At 37.6% G+C, this 18864-nt stretch overlaps 1 protein-coding gene across 3 annotated transcripts in view; it reads left to right on the top strand.

The window, feature by feature from the left end:
- Positions 1–18864, top strand: part of LOC124619745 (ankyrin repeat and IBR domain-containing protein 1-like) — a 527110-nt gene that overhangs the window by 460271 nt on the left and 47975 nt on the right. For all 3 annotated transcript variants that reach the window (XM_047146322.1, XM_047146321.1, XM_047146323.1), the window contains 2 exons: positions 1799–2039; positions 9424–9603. In XM_047146322.1, coding sequence (XP_047002278.1) covers positions 1799–2039; positions 9424–9603 — 421 coding nt within the window. The remainder of the gene's footprint in view (positions 1–1798; positions 2040–9423; positions 9604–18864) is intronic.

Below are 18864 nucleotides of genomic sequence, written 5' to 3'. Positions count from 1 at the left end.
TCTTGTCGTGACTGTGGAGGTTGGAATGCTTGGACCATGAGGAATCACTTGGATGACAGATGGAAAGGCTGGGTATAGAGTGTTTTCTTGAATTATAACCACTAACATCACTACAACAAAAACAACAATTTTCACAGTGGTTCATTTGATCCTGCCTCACCATTTGGATGCTGAATCTGAAACTCTTTTTTCATTCCCTTTAACCATGTCCTTAAGTCTTCTATGCACACATAACACACTTTATTGGGTGCCCAATATTTGTCTTAGTTCCCCAGTTGAAAGCAAAAATATGCAAAGTGCACCTTTCTAATGAAGTCTGTTACATTTTGTTGATGTTTTCATATTAAATATTCACCACAAATATAACAGAATAAATTTGGAGAATTCACACAACAATGAGGTGTCATACTGCAATCTCATAATGAGTATTTATCAAAACTTGGAGCACTTCCGCTTTATTACACTCACTCTCTGATATCAAGTTACTGATGTTTAATTTTGTCCAGCGACATACAGCTTGCAGTAGTACAGTTTCCTGGACACACACACACACACACACACACACACACACACACACACACACACACACACACACACAAAAGGAAATAAAAAGAAAAAGCATCCAGTAAGCAGTGAATCATGAATTTAAAAAATCTGAATAAACTGCATGTGCTACACACTTTTTATGCTGATTTTCATATTGAGCATGGAAAAATACATAAGGGAGAACTGAACTTATTCAAAAGCTTTTAGTGGTTGGCTAGTCTTATTTTGTGAGGTTATGTTTTATGCTTAAAATTTTCGATAAAGATTTTGGCTTCTTGTGGTTTCCAGTAGAGCTGTCATTTTAGTCCATAAAATCTGAACTACATTCCAGTTATGATATTTTTCATCCTCAAGGTAGCGCAAACTTCCTTTTTCTTGCACTAAGCTTACCAGTTCTCCACAGTCCTCACAATGAGAATGTTGGCTGATTTGCTGTTGAAGTTCACCAATTGTCATTCAAAGTCTATACATTCAGATGCTCAGATCACCTGCATTGTGGCTGTGTATGTAGTGGAATACTTATTTGGAAAGATCAGCCATCTTCAGCTGATGGTGATCATTGGGGAATCCACCAATATCAGTGCCACTGTGACTGCAGCCTTAGTCATTTTTGGCTGATCCCAGAAGTGCCAAATTTTTGCTGAAGGCTTGAAAACCACTTTAACCTTATATTTTCTTAAGCAAGTAATTCCTGTACAGCAATATTTGATTGTACTAGCTTGCAACAGAGTGGTCCTAAAGAGGGGAGCTCAGTGTACTTTTGCCAGTATACACCCAAAGATGGCCAGAAGAGCTCGCACTGAAATATCAGTGCAGGAAGTTGCCAACATCAGACAGTTCAGCTGAAATTCCATGGAACAACATAATGATTTGTTAGTTTAGAAAACTCACATTAAAGCAAAGTACTAAAGATTCGGCCGGCCGTAGTGGCCGAGCGGTTCTAGGCGCTACAGTCTGGAGCCACGCGACCGCTCCGGTCGCAGGTTCGAATCCTGCCTCGGGCATGGATGTGTGTGATGTCCTTCAGTTAGTTAGGTTTAAGTAGTTCTACGTTCTAGGGGACTGATGACCTCAGAAGTTAAGTCCCATAGTGCTCAGAGTCATTTGAACCAAAGATTCTCAATATTGTTGTTTGTTAAATATTTCTTCCACTTTAGATATTATGCAGTTTGGAGTGTTCTGCTCTATGTTGTCTGTGAATGATGGGATATCATTATAAATTTACAATGCACATTTATCAATCTTTTTACAGGGTCAGGCAGCAGCACACTTCAGAGCCAAGGACCGGGACCGGGTAGCAAAGAGGATGGCCGTTTCCAGATTGGAGAACTGCACCAGAACGGCTGGGTCGAGGGCCCGGGGTCTGGCACCAGCCACCTGCTGCAGCTGCGGAGGGCGCACTCCACAGGAGACTTGTGCTGTGCGCGTCCCCCACCTCCACCACCACCTGCATTCCTCTGTGCTGTCGCCCATACAGCTCATAATGCAGATTCGTAAGTCTCTATCTTTACTGCAGTTTCCTGTGTTTTTATTTTGTATATTTTTTCAACGAATTCAATATTCTGACTTATTGGTTATATCTTACTTTTGTACAAATAAATTGGCCAGCAGATATCAGTCCTCTATAAATGATAATTATTTTATTTTGTCACATTTGTGGGGAAGTAGTAAAAAAAAAAAAAAAAAAAAAACCTTAAAACTTTTTTGTGTTTAACTTTCTGACAACATTACTAATCAAGGAAAATCTTTGAGCTGAACTGTGAAAGTGATAAAGAAGATGAGGAAGAAAAAAGAAGCAGCTTTGGAACATTTTATAATGAATTCCAGAACACTCTGTTAGAGCTCATAGCATGATTAGAGTTGTATTAGAGCCACACACATGTGATTATGGTTAAATAAAATGTAGACTGAAAAAATTTCTGCATGTCGAACAGCAGGGATAGATACTAACAAGTAGGGCTACTAAATGACTCACAACATGGGTTCAGAGCCAGAAAGTCAAACCAGTCAACAATTTTTGCCTTTTTTAAATGAAATACTAAAAGCCGTGGATGATAAGCAACATGTATCTAGAATATTTCTTGATCTTAGTAGAGCTTTTCATGTTACTAATCATGAAATTCTATTGCATTAGTTAAGTAATTATGGAATTAGAGGCCAGTCTGAAAGGTGGAGTCAGCTATACCTCAACAATCATCAACAGATTACAGAAATAAAATCTAAAGACAGTGAATCCAAAAAGATTCTAGTTTTTGCAGTAATAGGGCCTATTCTATTTCTGCAGTTCGTAAATGACTTGGCTGATAAAATACATGCTGAAACCACAGTACTCTTTGAAAAGGACACTAATATTTTAATTAAATCACGTGGTGAGGAAAATGTGCAGGAAATTACAATATTAATAGCTTTGCACAGTACTTCAGGACCAATAGGCTCATCATAAATTCTGAAAGAAATTGTGGCAGTTAACTTTCACATCACACAAACCTCAATCTTGTAAACCCGGTTTTCACCATTTAAGGAAAAGATGTCTCAAGTGTGGGTCATACAGAATTTTTAGGTGTACCATTCATGAGGGTTTGAAGTGGGAAATTTATCTTAAGAATTAATATAAAAAACTTAATACACTTACATTTATTGTTGTGATTCTCACTCAAAATATGAGCTGCTTACCAGTGGTGACAATGGCATAAATGGCAGTATACTGTCAGCAAATATGTACAAAATAATTTTTTGGGTGAATTCCACAGTTCTTTTAAAAAATTAAAAATACAGAAAAAGATCAGCAGAATGATAAAGAAAGTCAAATGCAATTATTCCTGTAGACCCCTTTTTAAAAGTCTGAAAGTACTGTATCTGCCTTCTTTGTATATATATGAAATACTGATTTTTACCAAATGGAGCCTCTTAAGAAAAAAACAACTTCTTCAAATATAACTATTATATAGAAGCTTATGAAACTAAGCAGAAGCTGATCCTACACATAAACACAGAAAGTACAAAAGAAATAATGCAAAATCCAGGATGGAAGTAAAAATATTATGAAAATGATAGTTGCTACTCGCCATATAGTGAAGATGCTGAGTTGCAGATAGGCACAACAAAAAAACTTAAGAAAATGAACTTCCATCCAACAAGGGCTTTGTCAAAAATAGACAACATGAACATACACACATTCACACAAATGCAACTCACACACACATGACCACAGTCTCTAGAAACTGAAACCAGATTGCAAGCAGCAGTGCACGATGGAAGAGGCAACCAATTGGTGGGGGTAAGGAGAGGCCGTGCAGAAAGTGGAAGGGGTAGCCGGGTAGGGGTGGCAGATAGTAATAAAGTGCTGCTTGTGGGAATGTAAAGGGCTGAACTGGAGGGAGGGTAGGGCAGCTAGGTGCAGTTGGAAGGTTAGATGGGTGGTGGGGGAGAGGGTGGGGAGAGGGGGTAGCAGAAAAGGAGAGAACTAAAAAGACTGAGGGTGCTTTGGTGAAATAGAGGGCTGTATAGTGCTGGAATGGGAACAAGGAAGGGGTTAGATAGGTAAGCACAGTGACTTAACAAAGGCTGAGGCAATGAGAGTTACGGTAATGTAGGATATGTTGCAGGGAGAGTTCTCACCTGCACATTTCAAGAAAGCTGGTGTTGGTGGATACAACGGCATAGGCTGTGAAGCAGCTTTGTGTTGGGTGGCGTGCTCAGCAACGGGATGGACCAGCTGTTTCGTTGTCAGTTTGTCAGTGACCATTCATGTGGATAGATATCTTACTGGTTGTCATACCCACATAGAATGCTGCACGGTGGTTGCAGCTTAGCTTGAAGTTCACTGTGAAACCATTCATGGGATCTCTGAGCTAAGTGGCTACCACTGTGCTGCATTCTACATGCACGTGACAAACAACATACAGTCTTGACAAAAAATAAAAGCACCTACAGCTGTCCTTATGATTTTATTTTATTTTGTCACTACCAGTTTCAACACTTCATTGCTTCATCTTCAGGCTGTTTTGATGCGGTACAGGTTGATACGATCCCCATGCATAACCCATCAGTTGCCAGCATTACTGGATATGCATATAATGTGTCAGCACTCCAACCATGAAGTTGATCAAAATTAGTTGTTCTGTGTAGATCCTGCAATAAATGTACCTCAAAAATGACTTCAAACATTGTGTATAATTCATATGATGTGAATTTGAAGTTATTGTATGCAGTATGTGCAATAGGAAAAGGAAAAAAGCCTGCTCAAACGTTTTGTGGTTTGATGGACCGTCCTCCTCCTCCCAGTAGGTCCAAAAAGTACATAAAAATACTTTTAGGTGCCTTGACAGTTGTGTCTAAAGCATCTATGAAATGTGCAGTAGAAGAAAAACAAATGTTAGTGAAACCAGGGACATTGCTGTTGCACTTGATGGGACGTGGCAACGTCAATGACATCATTCCTTGAATGGTGTTGTAAATGCTACTTCTCTGGAGAATGGAAAAGTTGTTGATGTTGAATGCTTATGTAAGTACTGCCACACCTGCCATGGTAACAATGAAGGACATATTGAACATCAGTGTTCTACGAATTATGATGATTACAGTGGAGTGTGATGGAGCTCTAAAAATATTTTAGAGGTCAGTGCCCATTTATAACATTAGATATACAAAACTGGAGTGTTGTGGACATGTACAAAAGAGGAAGGTTGCTATATTGAGGGAGCTTCAAAGAGAAATGAAAGGAAAGTTGCTATGTGATGAAAGATCTATGTCTGGCCAAGGCAGATTGACAGAAACTGAAATAGACCTTCTTCAGAGTTATTATGGACTGACCATTAGATGAACTGCACCCCTGAATGATGTTACAGCAATGAGAAAAGCTGTATGGGCCACGTAATTTCACATTTTGTTCGCAGATGACCACCCTGTTCACGGACTTTACCCTAAAGGAGCAGGTTCTTGGTGTGGTTACCAAAAAGCAAAAGAAAGTGGTCAAATATACCATTATAAGCATTCTCTTCCTGAGCCTGTTATGAATGAAATAAAACCAATTTTTAGAGACCTGAATGACCCTGTTTTGCTCAGTAAATGTCTTCATGGGGGTACTCAGAATACAAATGAAAGTTTCAACCATTGCGTATGGAAAAGGTTACCCAAGAATTCTTTTGTAGCACTAAATACATTACAAGTTGGTGTACTAGATGCAATGATATGTTTCAGTGACATAGTGATAGAAAGGTTGGAAGTCCTAAGAAATTTAGACATAAAATGTGGCTCTGATATGGAAGATAAATTGCTTGCATGTGACAGACAACGGGTGCATGAAGCTGTAAGATTCACTCTTCAAGTTACCAAAGAAGCAAGAAGTGCTAAAAGGAATGCCAAGAGGAAGCTTGAAGAGGAAGAAATGCTGCAGGATGAAGACTGTGTTTTTGGAATGTTCTGAGGCACAGTTTAAGTGGACTCGTATCTACATTCACAATTTCCCACAAGTTGTATTTTTCAGAATAGGTACAAATATTTCCTAAAGTTTATAAAGCTTTGCTCTAATTTTTTCTGTGACTTTCAATAGTCCATACTTATGGAGTAGACGTAAGCTTTATTGAAGAATCAACTAAATTATAGAAAAAATAACCTTTTTATCAGGAAAAAAATTATAAATATTAAAATATAAGATGTGGTATTTTTTATCCTTGTAATAAACATAAAAGGTGGAATTAAGTAGGTTGGTACCACAGCCATCATGTCATGCATATCTGGTAAAAATTTGGTCTCCTTCAATTCTATAACATTGGACTAAATGGGACCTCAATTTGAGGAAGCACTTTGGAAAAATAAATTGCAGCAATTTTTTGTAATTTTTTTAATAACCCTAGCAGGTTCAAAAATATTCAAACCATTTCTAATTTGTTTAGAAAATGTGCTACATTGGCTGATATCAGCTAACAATCTGTAAAACATATACATTATAAACAGTGCCTGAAAGAAATAGTGTTAATTTTTACATAATATTGAGCTGGAAAAGTACCCTGTATCCTTAATAACTGCTGCTATCACATGCAGAAACAATGTAGTTTGTCAGTTTATATTATTAATTGTGCCTAATTTGGTTGTGTTGACCATGTAGTTACAATGTGTACTGTAATTGTAAATTAATTGTGTTTACTCTTTTCCTGTATCATATGAACAATCAATGTACTAAAAATGATTTCTTGGAGCAAATAAAATAAATAAACAGAAAATAAATAAGTCACCAATGCTTACAGCATGGAATGAGAGGTACCTTCATCTGTGAAAAGAGACTGAAAGGTTGGAAGATCCCTCAGGATCTTGTGCCAAAGGAAATATAATGTTGCAGGGCATGAGGGAAGGGTTAGCAACAAAAGAGCTCTGCAAACCTGAAAGAAGTGTTAGAGAGATATACTGATAAGTGAAAGATGAGAGAAAAACACAAAACAATAGAATTACAAGTGAGGCATTTATGATGGGTGGGGTATTATTGGTAGTGTTTTCATGTAGTGTATAAACATCCACACAAATACCTTTCCACAAATGCCAATGCTGCCAGAACAGACAGTGTCTGTCTTGCATGGAAAGACTTGACAACTACCAAATTTCAAGCATTTTTAAGCTGTATTAGAATATGCAGTTGGGCAGCAGTGAAACAGAGGTTGAATGAGGTAAATATTCTGAATTTATATACATACACAGCAAACCATTGTGATGTGCATGGTAGAGGATACTTAACATTTTACCAAATGTTAGGGTTCATTCGTATTCCAACTGTGTATGGAGTACAGAAAGAATGTGTATTTAAATCCCTGTGTCTATTATCTTTGCAAGTTCAGTTTGAAATCTGATAGGAGTTCCATGGACACTGAGACATTGTACAGTTTTAACAATTTCAGTTGTTTCTCAACACCAATGACACTAATATCTATTCCAGTTATTTTTGCAGTGGTATTACAAGAATTAAGTTGGGACAATATCCTGGATTTTCCTTTGTAAAGGATTAATTGAAAATAGGGTTTATTTAGTTTCTGACTCGTCGATGAGTGTCTGGACAAAATGTTTTTGTACCACCAACAGCCTTTACATGTGATCTGAATTTATTCGGCCGTTGTGGAGATCTTTTGATAATATTCTGTACAGTAATTCTTGAAGGCATCACACATTGCCCTGTTGACAGCTAAATGCGTTTCATTGTGAATCTCTCATCTATAGCTCTTTTGTTCATTTTTCACCTATTTGTGGTAGTCTCTGGTTCCTTACAAGTTTATTTACAGTGACTGTATTCCATGGAGGATCCCTCCCATCATGAACTGTTCTACTAAGTACATACAAGGTGTGTTCAAAAATTTCCTCAACTTTGTCCACAAAATTTTTATATGCTCACCTTTTACATTATCTTCTCCTTCAAAATTCTCTGACTATTGATAAACTGCTCACAACATCATTTCCACTTCTGGAAGCAGTCTTGGTAAGCCTTTGCTGGTTTGTGTAATGTGCTGTCTGCGAATTTTCTTTTATCTCATGTATCATTGCAAATCTTTGTCCTTTCAAGAGGGTTTTCTGCTTTGGAAATAAAAAAAGTCTGCAGGGGCCAGGCCTGGAGAGTACAGAGGATGAAGCAGCACAGCAATTTCGTTTTTTGTGCACTAGTCATGCTCAAACATGGATGGGATGTGTGGGTGCATTATCGTGATGCAAGAGCCATGAACTGTCTAACCACATTTCAGGCCATTTCCTTCTTATATTTTCTTGCAGGCATTGCAATGCATCCTAATAGTACCATTGATCATCAGTTTGTCCCTGTTGTGCGAATTCATAATGAACTAATCCTTCAGAGCCAAAGGAAACTAACAGCATGGCTTTGACATTTGACTTGACCTGAGAAGCTTTTTCTGGTATTGGGGAGCCTTTACCAACCCATTGTGAAGATTGAACTTTGGTCTCAACATCATAACTGTTGACCCACGTCTCATCATCAGTCATGATTCTCTTAAGGAACATCTCATTCTCATTTGCACAACCTGAAAGCTCTTTGAAGATTGCGGGGCAAAGGTTTTTCTGGTCTTGACTCATGAGCTGTGGGACAAACTTGGCAGCTACATGATGCAGTCCAAGATGTTGTTTTAGGATTTCATGACATGAACCAAATGAAATGTTACATTTTTCTGCAATCTCTAGGACAGTCAGTCTTCAAATGGCATGCACATTGTCATTGATGTTTCTGACATGAGCATTGTCAGTAGATGTCAAAGAGCGTCCTAAACAAAGGTCATCTTTAACTTCCATCCAGCCATTTTTAAACCATGTGAATCATTCATAACAGCTTAAGCACTCGTCATCGTAGGCTACTTGCATCATTTGGTGTGTCTCTGTAAAGGTTTTCTTGAGTTTTGCACAAAATTTAAAGGACATGCATTGCTCCTCTGACTCTGCCATTTTGAATTACACAAACTGTGTGACACAACATGCTACTCAATACAGCACTGAACAATAACTAACAGACATACAACAATGAAACTTCTGGCCGTTACACATTAAACACAGGCACGTGCAGGGATGCCAACCGCATTTGACTCCAGCACACCATTGGCACAAAATTACTAATGTTATGAAATTTTTTGAACAGATGTCATATCTATCGAGTGGATTACCAACTATTCTTTTAAACTTGAGCCATAGTTGTTTCACATGCCCTTGTCCAGAGCTAAATTTGGCAAGTTTATCTCTTGTAGGAGAAGAGCAATAGAATCACATCCAGTCATACTGTATTTTAGCAAGCAACAATCTTCATGTTCATCTTATGGTAGTATCAATCTGTATGAGAGAATACTAACCATTGCACCAATTTGACTGTGCAGCTTACTGATCCTCTTACAATGTTTATAGGGTAGAGCATGCGGGAGGCCCTGGTGGTCAGTCTTCCATGGAAGACACAACAACCACCACAACTGCATCAGACTCCCTCAATGCTGACTTGGAGGTGTGTGGGATTCTGGGCACCAGCACGAGCACTGCCACTGAGGAGGAACCAGACCCCGACCCTGAGGCTGCAGGGCCCAGCACAAGGTGCCTGCCATTTCTTCTCCTGTAATCTTTATACAGTTGCAAATCTACATACATAATGTTCTTCTTTGCACTATTTCATGCTGCCATTCCTTACTAACAGCATTCTCCCTTTCCTAAGGAAGAATAGAGACACCATAATGAAAAAGAATGAATAAAATCTTCTGGGTTTCAAAGGTGCATCAACTGGAATAAAATTCTCAAGCTTTTGATGGTTATCTCCACCATCATCGTCAGGAATAAAAACCACTGATTGCCAGGACTGGCATGTTTTCTGCTTATATGGGCACAATTGTACCCTTGCAACAATCAGAGAGGGCCAAAATGATACATGCCCAGAGGGTATGTGGAGCAGTTCACAACAGCTCTGGCACACTGTAGGACCTAGTGATATCAGGTAGCACAAGAGGCCAGCACCACATTTGAAGCTGCTGCTCCTACCTCCCTACAAGCATCAAGAATCCATTTTTGTTTCCTTTTGATATCCAAAGCCTGCACCCATGCCTTACTAAGTGTGCGCCCCAGGTCTCTGTTAAAATTGCTGCTGTTATTCTACTTTCAGCTGCCTCCTAACGGAATCCCAATATGATGATGCATGAGCCAAGATTCTTGTGTTTTCAAACTGTTTTTTGTGCCACATGAGCCGTGCTCATCTAAACATTAAATTGACTATTGAGATGGAGAATGATGGCCAGCTACTGTTCTTGGGTGTATTAGTTGCAGGCAGAACGCTTGGTTGGTCATCCAGTGTACAGGACATCAACACATGCTGGTTGCTATCTGAATGATGGTAGTTTTCAGCACTCTGGACACAAGAAAGCATTCCGGAACATTTTAATACACATCAACACATGCTGGTTGCTATCTGAATGATGGTAGTTTTCAGCACTCTGGACACAAGAAAGCATTCCGGAACATTTTAATACACAGAGCAAAAGTTATTTCTAATAATACCACCTACAGTCTGAGCTGCAGTACTTGAGACACATGTTCAGAGAGAATGGTTATAGCAAAAGAGACACTGCAAATGCTTTCAGGTGTCACTGGAATCAGCAGTAGGGACCAAGCCAGCTGCTTTGCTACCAGACTGCAGGGCAACAAGCTGCAAGTTAGGACATATGCTGCAGAGGTATAGACTCATATGAGATATGCTGTGCCCTGTTAAAGATGACGTAGCTCTTCATGTGCCCAGTGTGCATGGTGTCCTTTGCAAATGTGACAGCAGCTATATAGGTCAGTCAGCTCACACAGCTGCAGAGTGTTGTGCCAAGCAAAAATGACATATTAAACAAAGGAAGCTTGACAAGTCAGCCATAGCTGAACATTACCTGGAAAATGACACAAAATACAGTTTGAAAGCACAAGAGTCTTAGCTCATGCATCAACATATTGGGATCCATTATAAAGGAGGTGGCTGTGATCAGAACAAGCAGTAAAAATTTAACAGAGAAAATTTTAACAGAGGCTAAGGGTGCACACTTAGAAGAGCATGGGGGCAGGCTTTGGCTATCAAAAGGAAGCACAGGCAAGTGTTTGATGCTTTTAGAGAGATGGGAACAGCAGTTTCAAACATGGCACAGCCCCCTCGTGCCACCTGACATTACTCAGTCCTGCAGTGGGCTAGAGCTTCTGTGAGCTGCCCCACTCACCTTCTGTGCATGTGTCATTACAGTCCTCTCTCTGATTGGTACCCAAAGCTGAAATTGCATCTGTATAAGTGGGAAACCATGCCAGTCCTGGAAGTCAGTGGTTTTTATTGCTGATAATGATGGTGGAGTTAGCCATTGAAAGTTTGATAATTTTATTTAAATTGACATGGCTGGAAACTGAGAAGATTTCATTCAGACGCACTGCCACAAAGGACTCCAAGAACAGTGAAAAAGAATATTAATTATGTATGGTGTGGCAGTCAACATATACAGAAAATCATCAATGTAAATGTACCATCAGACTGATAATGAAAATCTCTTATGCATTTTTGATGAGTCATGGATGAGTAAATAATTAATGCTATGATGACTTGAGAGCCATGTAGTGAACATATCTGCCACGAAAGCCTGCAGGATCACAGTGCTAAAATGCTTTGTCTGTAGATCAGACTTTTGGAAATATGTAGTGAGTGATCAGAGTGTGTAGCCACCTGTAGTCAAAATTTCCAGTTGCTGTTTTCTATACAGGCATAGTCATAAAAAAATTATGTATCATGTACTTAATTTTTGTTTATTTGCAGGTAGATGTCTGCAGTCCTGATACACATTGAAATGCCCACACCACAGTACAGTAACACACCACTGGAATAACAAAATTATGCTGCCAGGCAAAGTCAGACGTTGGAAAAAAAAAGCCTTCTTCTTCTTCTTCTTCTTCTGAAGAACACACACACACACACACACACACACACACACACACACACACACACACACACACACACCACACCACACCACACCACTGTTTCTGCAGCAGCAGGAGTGACCACCAATCTTCATTATAGTCAAAAAAGCATATCACCACTTATTGGTAGTCATGTCTTCTTTTGAAGCTCTGTTTTACAGTGTGTTTGGAAACTCACTGTGCACTGAACTACAGATGTAGATTATGTTGCAAGTTGTAAGTGGACAGAACTGTTTATTCATAGATACGTGATTGTGTTTTAATTTGTCCTACTGTTATGTATCATTTGACTGTTTGGTTCAGTTGATTAAAGCTATTGAGTGTTAGATGTTCAATTTTTTTTTTTTTTTCAATTATGCTGCTTTCAATTGAGGAATGTATTTTTCCTGTTGAACGCATGTTCTGACGAGGTGATAAACACATAGATTTAGTTGAGGTTGCATTTGCCACAAAATATCCTTAGACAGCTGTCTTTCATCATAATGTGGTTCATCAACTTACTGAGAAATTTTGAGAAACAGCATTAGTGTTAGATGCCATATGACATGAAAGACCACTTAAACTAAGTGAACAGAAGTTTTTGGACATCTCTAACCCTATGCAGCAGAGCCCAGCAAAATCATTGCGCTAGTTAGAGAAAGGAAAACATATTGCTCTTGCAACTGTGCAGAAAATGGTTAGGAAAATACTGAAATTGTTCCTTATGAGTTATAGCAGTATATGAATTGAAAGATGCAGATCATGAAAAGTGAAACCATTACAGAAAATGAGTGACATCTTTTATTAAGAGGAAAACCACTGATATTCTTGCTGTCATTGCCTATACAGATGAGCCTGTGTCAATTTTCTGCTCATATTAAAACACAAAACCCACACTTGTAGTCAAAATCCTTGTACTGTGCTTGAACCACCATTGCATGATCAGGAAATTGGAGTGTGGATAGCAATATGTAAGCGGTGCATCAGTGGACCTTTATTTTTTTAAGGAACAGTGAACTGTGAACATTGTTTAATTATACATGTTTTCATTGGCCAGCTAAAGGAGAATGAAATCAACTACCAATAGTTTCAACAAGAAGACACTACTGTGCACACAGCTAACAACACTATGAATCTTCTGGAAAAGTCTTTTTGGAAAGTGTCATCTCAAAAGGCTTATGGCCCCATTGCTTGTTGGATCTTACTCCACCAGTTGTTTTTTCCTTGGAAAGCTGCAAAACCTGTAGTGTAACACATTTTCCCATACACACTTTGTGACATAAAAACTCAAATAACAGCATATGTGAGAAGTGTATCACAATCATATCTGCAGAAAATGTTTTCCAGTAAAATTAAGCATGTTCTGTCTTGTATATATGCCAATGGTTATGATTTACGACATATGTTGTAACTGCACAGCAACTAAATAGTGCATTTTTGTCCAACTTGAAAACATTTATGGAAATTAACTGTTACCTTAAAAATCCAGTGTTGTCTGTTTTGCATATTTTCACATGTCTGATTTGCATTTAATTAAAACAAGCTTTTTCATGATAAATATATCCTTTTTCATGCAGTGACTTTCTGAATATCTCCATAACTCATAATATGTACCTACATCTACATTGATACTCCACAATCCACCTTACAGTGCATAGTGGAGGGTACCACGTAGCACAATTAGTCGTTTTCTTTCCTGTTTCACTCACAAACAGAATGAGGGGAAAATGACTTTCTATATGCCTCTGTATGAGACTTGATTTTGGGGTATCTAACCTTCTTGGTCCTTATGTGCAATCTATGTTTGAAGCAGCAGAATTGTCCCGCAGTCAGCTTCAAATCGTGGTTCACTAAATTTTCTTAATAGTGTTCCTTGAAAAGAATGTTGCCTTCCCTCCAAGGATTCCCATTTGAGTTCCTGAAGCACCTCCATAACACTTGTGTTCAAACCTGTCAGTAACAAACCTAGCAGCTCCCCTCTGAATTGCTACAATGCCTTCCTTCAATCTGACGTGGTATAGATTCCAAACACTCAAGCAATACTCAAGAATAGGTTTCACTAGTGCCCTATCTGCAGTATCCTTTACAGCTGAACCACACTTTCCTAGATTTCTCCCAATAAACTGTAGTCAGTCATTTGCCTTTCCTACCACAATCCTTACATGGTTGTTCCATTTCGTATTTCCTTGCAGTGTTAGGCCCAGAAATTTAAACGCCATGACAGTGTCAAGCAGTATACTCCTAAAGCTGTATCTGAACATTACAGGTTTGTTTTTCCTACTCATCTGTATTAACTTTCTCTACATTGAGAGCTATCCACTGTTCATGACCCTAACTAGAAATTTGGTCTAAGTCATTTGTATCCTCCTACTGTCACTTAACTTCAACACCTTACCATACACCACAGCATCATCAGCAGACAACCACAGATTACTGGCCAGCTATCTGCCAAATCATTTATATATATTGAGAACAATAGCAATCCTATCATACTTCTGTGGGGCACTCCTCGCAATTTCCTTGTCTCTGATGAATGACAGCCATTGAGGAGAACATACTGTGTTCTATAACTTAAGAAGTCTTCAAGCCACTAACATATCTGTGAACATATTCCATATATTCTTACCTTCTTTAACAGCCTGCATTGGGGCACTATGTCAAATGCTTTCTGGAAATACAGAAATATGGAATCTCACTTTTGCCCTTCATCTATAGTTCATGGAATATCATGTGAGAAAAGGGAAGTTGAGTTTCACATAAGCGATGATTTCTGAAATCTTGCTGATTCCTGCTCATAAGTTTATCAGTCTGAAGGAAATTTTCTTATACATGGGAGTCATCTGAACTTTTTTTCAGTCTCTTGAGACTTTGCACTGGGCTAGTGATTAACAATAAATGCAAGCTAAGTAACAGGCCAGTGCTGTAGAGTACCATCTGGTCTGTGCTGAATTGGAGGGTGGTGTCCAATGGTTCTTCATACTGATGATGGTCTTGATTATTTTGTAGGAGTAGACACATGTCCCAGGGCATTTCTTACAACATTTCACAGTGTATCAGCTTCAGGATCCAATGTTCCCTAATCACATATATGAAATATTTCCTGTGAAAATTGCAAGGTAAACAACGTTCTCAGAATCTGAATTAAAAGAGGGGGGGGGGGGGGGGGGACAGAAATGTCAAAATGACCTCTTAATTTATTTGAAGTTAAGTGAGAAGAATACTTGGCATTCTCTTAGGTGAAAGCAAATACTAACTCATCTTGGAAAAAAAAGTTTGAAAAAGGTCACTTCTCAGAGGGGGGGAGGGGGGGGGGGAGAATAATATTTTAGACTTTGTCAGATGTAATTATGCTGTTGAATTTTGTACAAATACTATTTAGAAATATTAAAGAAAAAATACTTATACTAAGACAAAATTGTAAAGCAAATATTAATGCATTAGGTGTAACAAAACTAAAACTAACACTCAGCAGTCAGTAAATTTTAACTTGGATGCAGAAGATAATAAGATAAATGCTTTGTTTTCTTATACACTTGACTTTCTAAAGTTACTCAATTTTTGAATGGTTAATATTATTTTGAAAACCATCTTTTCTGTTACTTTCATCATAACTGCAATATTATAAATTACGATGCCAATATCACTACTGAAAAATGCGATACCATATCACAGAAGCAAGTCCTCTGTGCCTTTTTTGGTACTACCATGGCTTACAACACCATTTTACATTGTCAATAGTTCATGAAATACTATGTGCAGCACAGACATTACTAAAATGTCAAAGCATATGATAAAGTTCTGTGTGCTACATAAGCATTACACAATTCCAGGATACTAGATTATGTGTATAGTAGTTCAAATATAAGTCCTGTGTGCTAAAATAGCACAACTGTTATTTGGAATACAATGTTGTGTGTTTAAACAAACAGACAACCAAAGTCACTATCAGTTTGATTCCACTCATGGTTTAGGATACTATACAACATCAATGAAATAACTTATATTTATAAGCACTATGGTGAGTATCCATAGAACATGTCATGTAACTAACAATTAAAGCACAAAAATGAAAATGTCCTTTCCATATCATGGGGTTGTCTGAAGTTTACACATCATTTCTGGTTGAAAATTTACTTAAAGCTAGGTAGAACTGGAAAATGCCTTCTTAGGTAATACACAAAATTATATACTGCACACACATGATATTATGAGTCTAATTTTGGGAAACAAGTGCCTACAGATTTCAATACTCTCGTGATATCTTTTACACTATTCAGTGAAGATAGGATTTGTTTGTTTCAGAGTTCTGTGACATAGACATCTATGTAAAATTGCGTGGTGCCTTCTGCACTGTTTACAGGTAGTTCAAGGACAAAGAATAGTATGCATATATTACTAATTATCAGACAGTATCTTCAAGGTATTTACAGAAATATTAAAATACTGTATTATGCAGTTTTTTTTATGGGGTATGGGTATAGTATTCAATGGCAAAGTAGTCTTTGTACCAGTTAGTATCTTTCAAGAACTGCCCCCATACTCATAGTTGGTTACATAAATAGCAAAAATCAAAGAAAATATGTAATACCACTAACATATTTACAAGTCATTGTGTGGGACATGGTTGTGTTGAACACTGAAAAAAACTAGAATTTCTGTACAGATAAATGTTGATCATTACGTGTTTCAATAAGTCACTGTATGGTTGTAACACTTGGTGCACATAAAGCACAAGGTAAATTCAGTATAAAGTCTCCCATCTGGTGTAAAATATTTCAAAACTTAGTATATACCTCACCATGTTTTCAGAAAAGTAACAAAATAATTCCCACCTCTCATTAGTTTTTCAGAAACAGTAATGAAACAGTTATACCATACATCTCAAGTATGTAGTCTGATACAATACGCAGTTCAATTTATAAACCTTTGAGTACTGAATATGTCAACCATCAAGTGGTCAGATGTGTCTTCTAGACTTACCTTATATGATTCAATGTAAGTATAAAAAATTTTGTAAGTTCAGAAATAAACAGTTTTCATTTCTCATTACCTTTCAACGGTGTACAAGTATGTAGTGGTGTATAGGTATAGTTGTTAATTCATTAAAACATTCCTCAGTTTACTTCCTACTTTCAAGTGTCATGTTCTTCACATTAATTACCAACTTGATGCTTAATCAATTTTCAATGTACAGCTTTCTGACATGTTGCTTAATTACAGAAGATGTCACACTTCACCTAGAATCAACATTTCTGCATAAATATGTATAGTATTTACTTGCATCTGTCACTTCAAATAAAAAACAACCTACATTACAAACCTCACTGACTGTGTGTGTCTTTCGTAAACTTTCTCCACAGTAAGAAAAAACAGGGTCCCTGACCAGTCCTTACCTAACATCATTCTCCTCATTACATCAGTAATACATCAATACCTCATTAAATTCATCAAATATCTCTTCAATGCATCAACTTAATAACTCCACCTCATATCCTCATATCACTTCACTACTGCACTAAATACTCCATAGTAATAATCCTAGATCATGGGGTCCGAGGTTCGATTCCCAGCTGGGTTGGGGATTTTCTCTGCCAGAGGACTGCGTGTTTGTGTTGTCCTCAACATTTCATCATCATCATCATCTTCATCATCATTCGTGACAGTTTCTTGATTGGATTGCATGAAAAATTGGACTGGGTAAAAATTGGGACTTTTTACAGTGCTGATGACACAGCAGTTGAGTGCCCAACAAACCAAACATCATCACCATCATCTTAATAATCACCTAAGAAAAGTCACCTGCTTCATCTTAGGCAATAGATCAACCTCACAAAATAACATCACGTAGCAGCAGACCTCACAACTGATATAGCTTTTCTTCTATAACAATAGAAAAGACATTACACTATTTATATGTTTTATTACTTTACTGTATGTAATCATTAAATTGCTTGCACAACTAATTACTATATACAATCATATTATTTCAACATAAGGGTCAGAAGGGTAACACTCCCAACAATCACTTTATTACTTTCAAATACACTTCATTAGGCAACTGTACTTTCACTTGTTACATTGTACAAACGCTTTGAAAACTAGTGCATTACACTAAATATCTCAGGTGTACTCTTCTACTAATAGCTATATATATATCCCATATACTTCCTCAAAACTTACCAAAAATTGTGTATACATTGTGTACTAATCTCATTACTCCTGCAGTTATACAACCTTTTACACTTGCATGTTTACTGGTTACTCAGGGTGTTGAACATAATTTGATATACTTGTACATATTGTAAAATTCCATTACCTTACCTTTTCGGTATACTCAAAAACCTTTTTTTTCTCCACTACCTAACTTCTACAAACTAATGACACAATAGGAAGAAGAATATGTGACATTGCCACTGAAGAGTCACAGACACATCTTGGAATTCCATACTTTTCTGCAAATTTTGAAAAGGTGGCAATATTTCACAAACCTAGGAGTTTTCTAGACTTTGGGTATACCAGTCTATTTGCATTGAGGTGGAGGATTTCAATTACTTCAATGGGTCCAATGTAAATATGGAAGAATTTCTTATTTCAGAAGTGGGGGATTTTGATCTATCGTGAATCTTAACAAGGAGCAATTCACCAAGATTTATCTGAGTGGTTTTTACTTCATTCTCATGTCTCTTTTTTCTAGCATCACCATGTTTCGTCATTATCTTTCTAACAATTTCTTCTCTTTTCTGGACTGAAACGGGTTTACAAGTTGGGAAATCTATAGATTCATTCATGAACTTTGGTGGATTCCTATTAAATATAACTTCGAAAGGGGAAAAACCTGTACTTGAGTGTTGTAAACTATTTATAATGTCTTAAAAATCTGCAATGTTTTTAATC

The sequence above is a fragment of the Schistocerca americana genome, chromosome 6 (genome assembly GCF_021461395.2).
Source record: "Schistocerca americana isolate TAMUIC-IGC-003095 chromosome 6, iqSchAmer2.1, whole genome shotgun sequence".
Classification (NCBI taxonomy): Eukaryota; Metazoa; Arthropoda; class Insecta; order Orthoptera; family Acrididae; genus Schistocerca; species Schistocerca americana.
The sequence above is the reverse complement of the archived record's forward strand: the minus strand, read 5'-3'. Positions and strand labels throughout refer to the sequence as shown.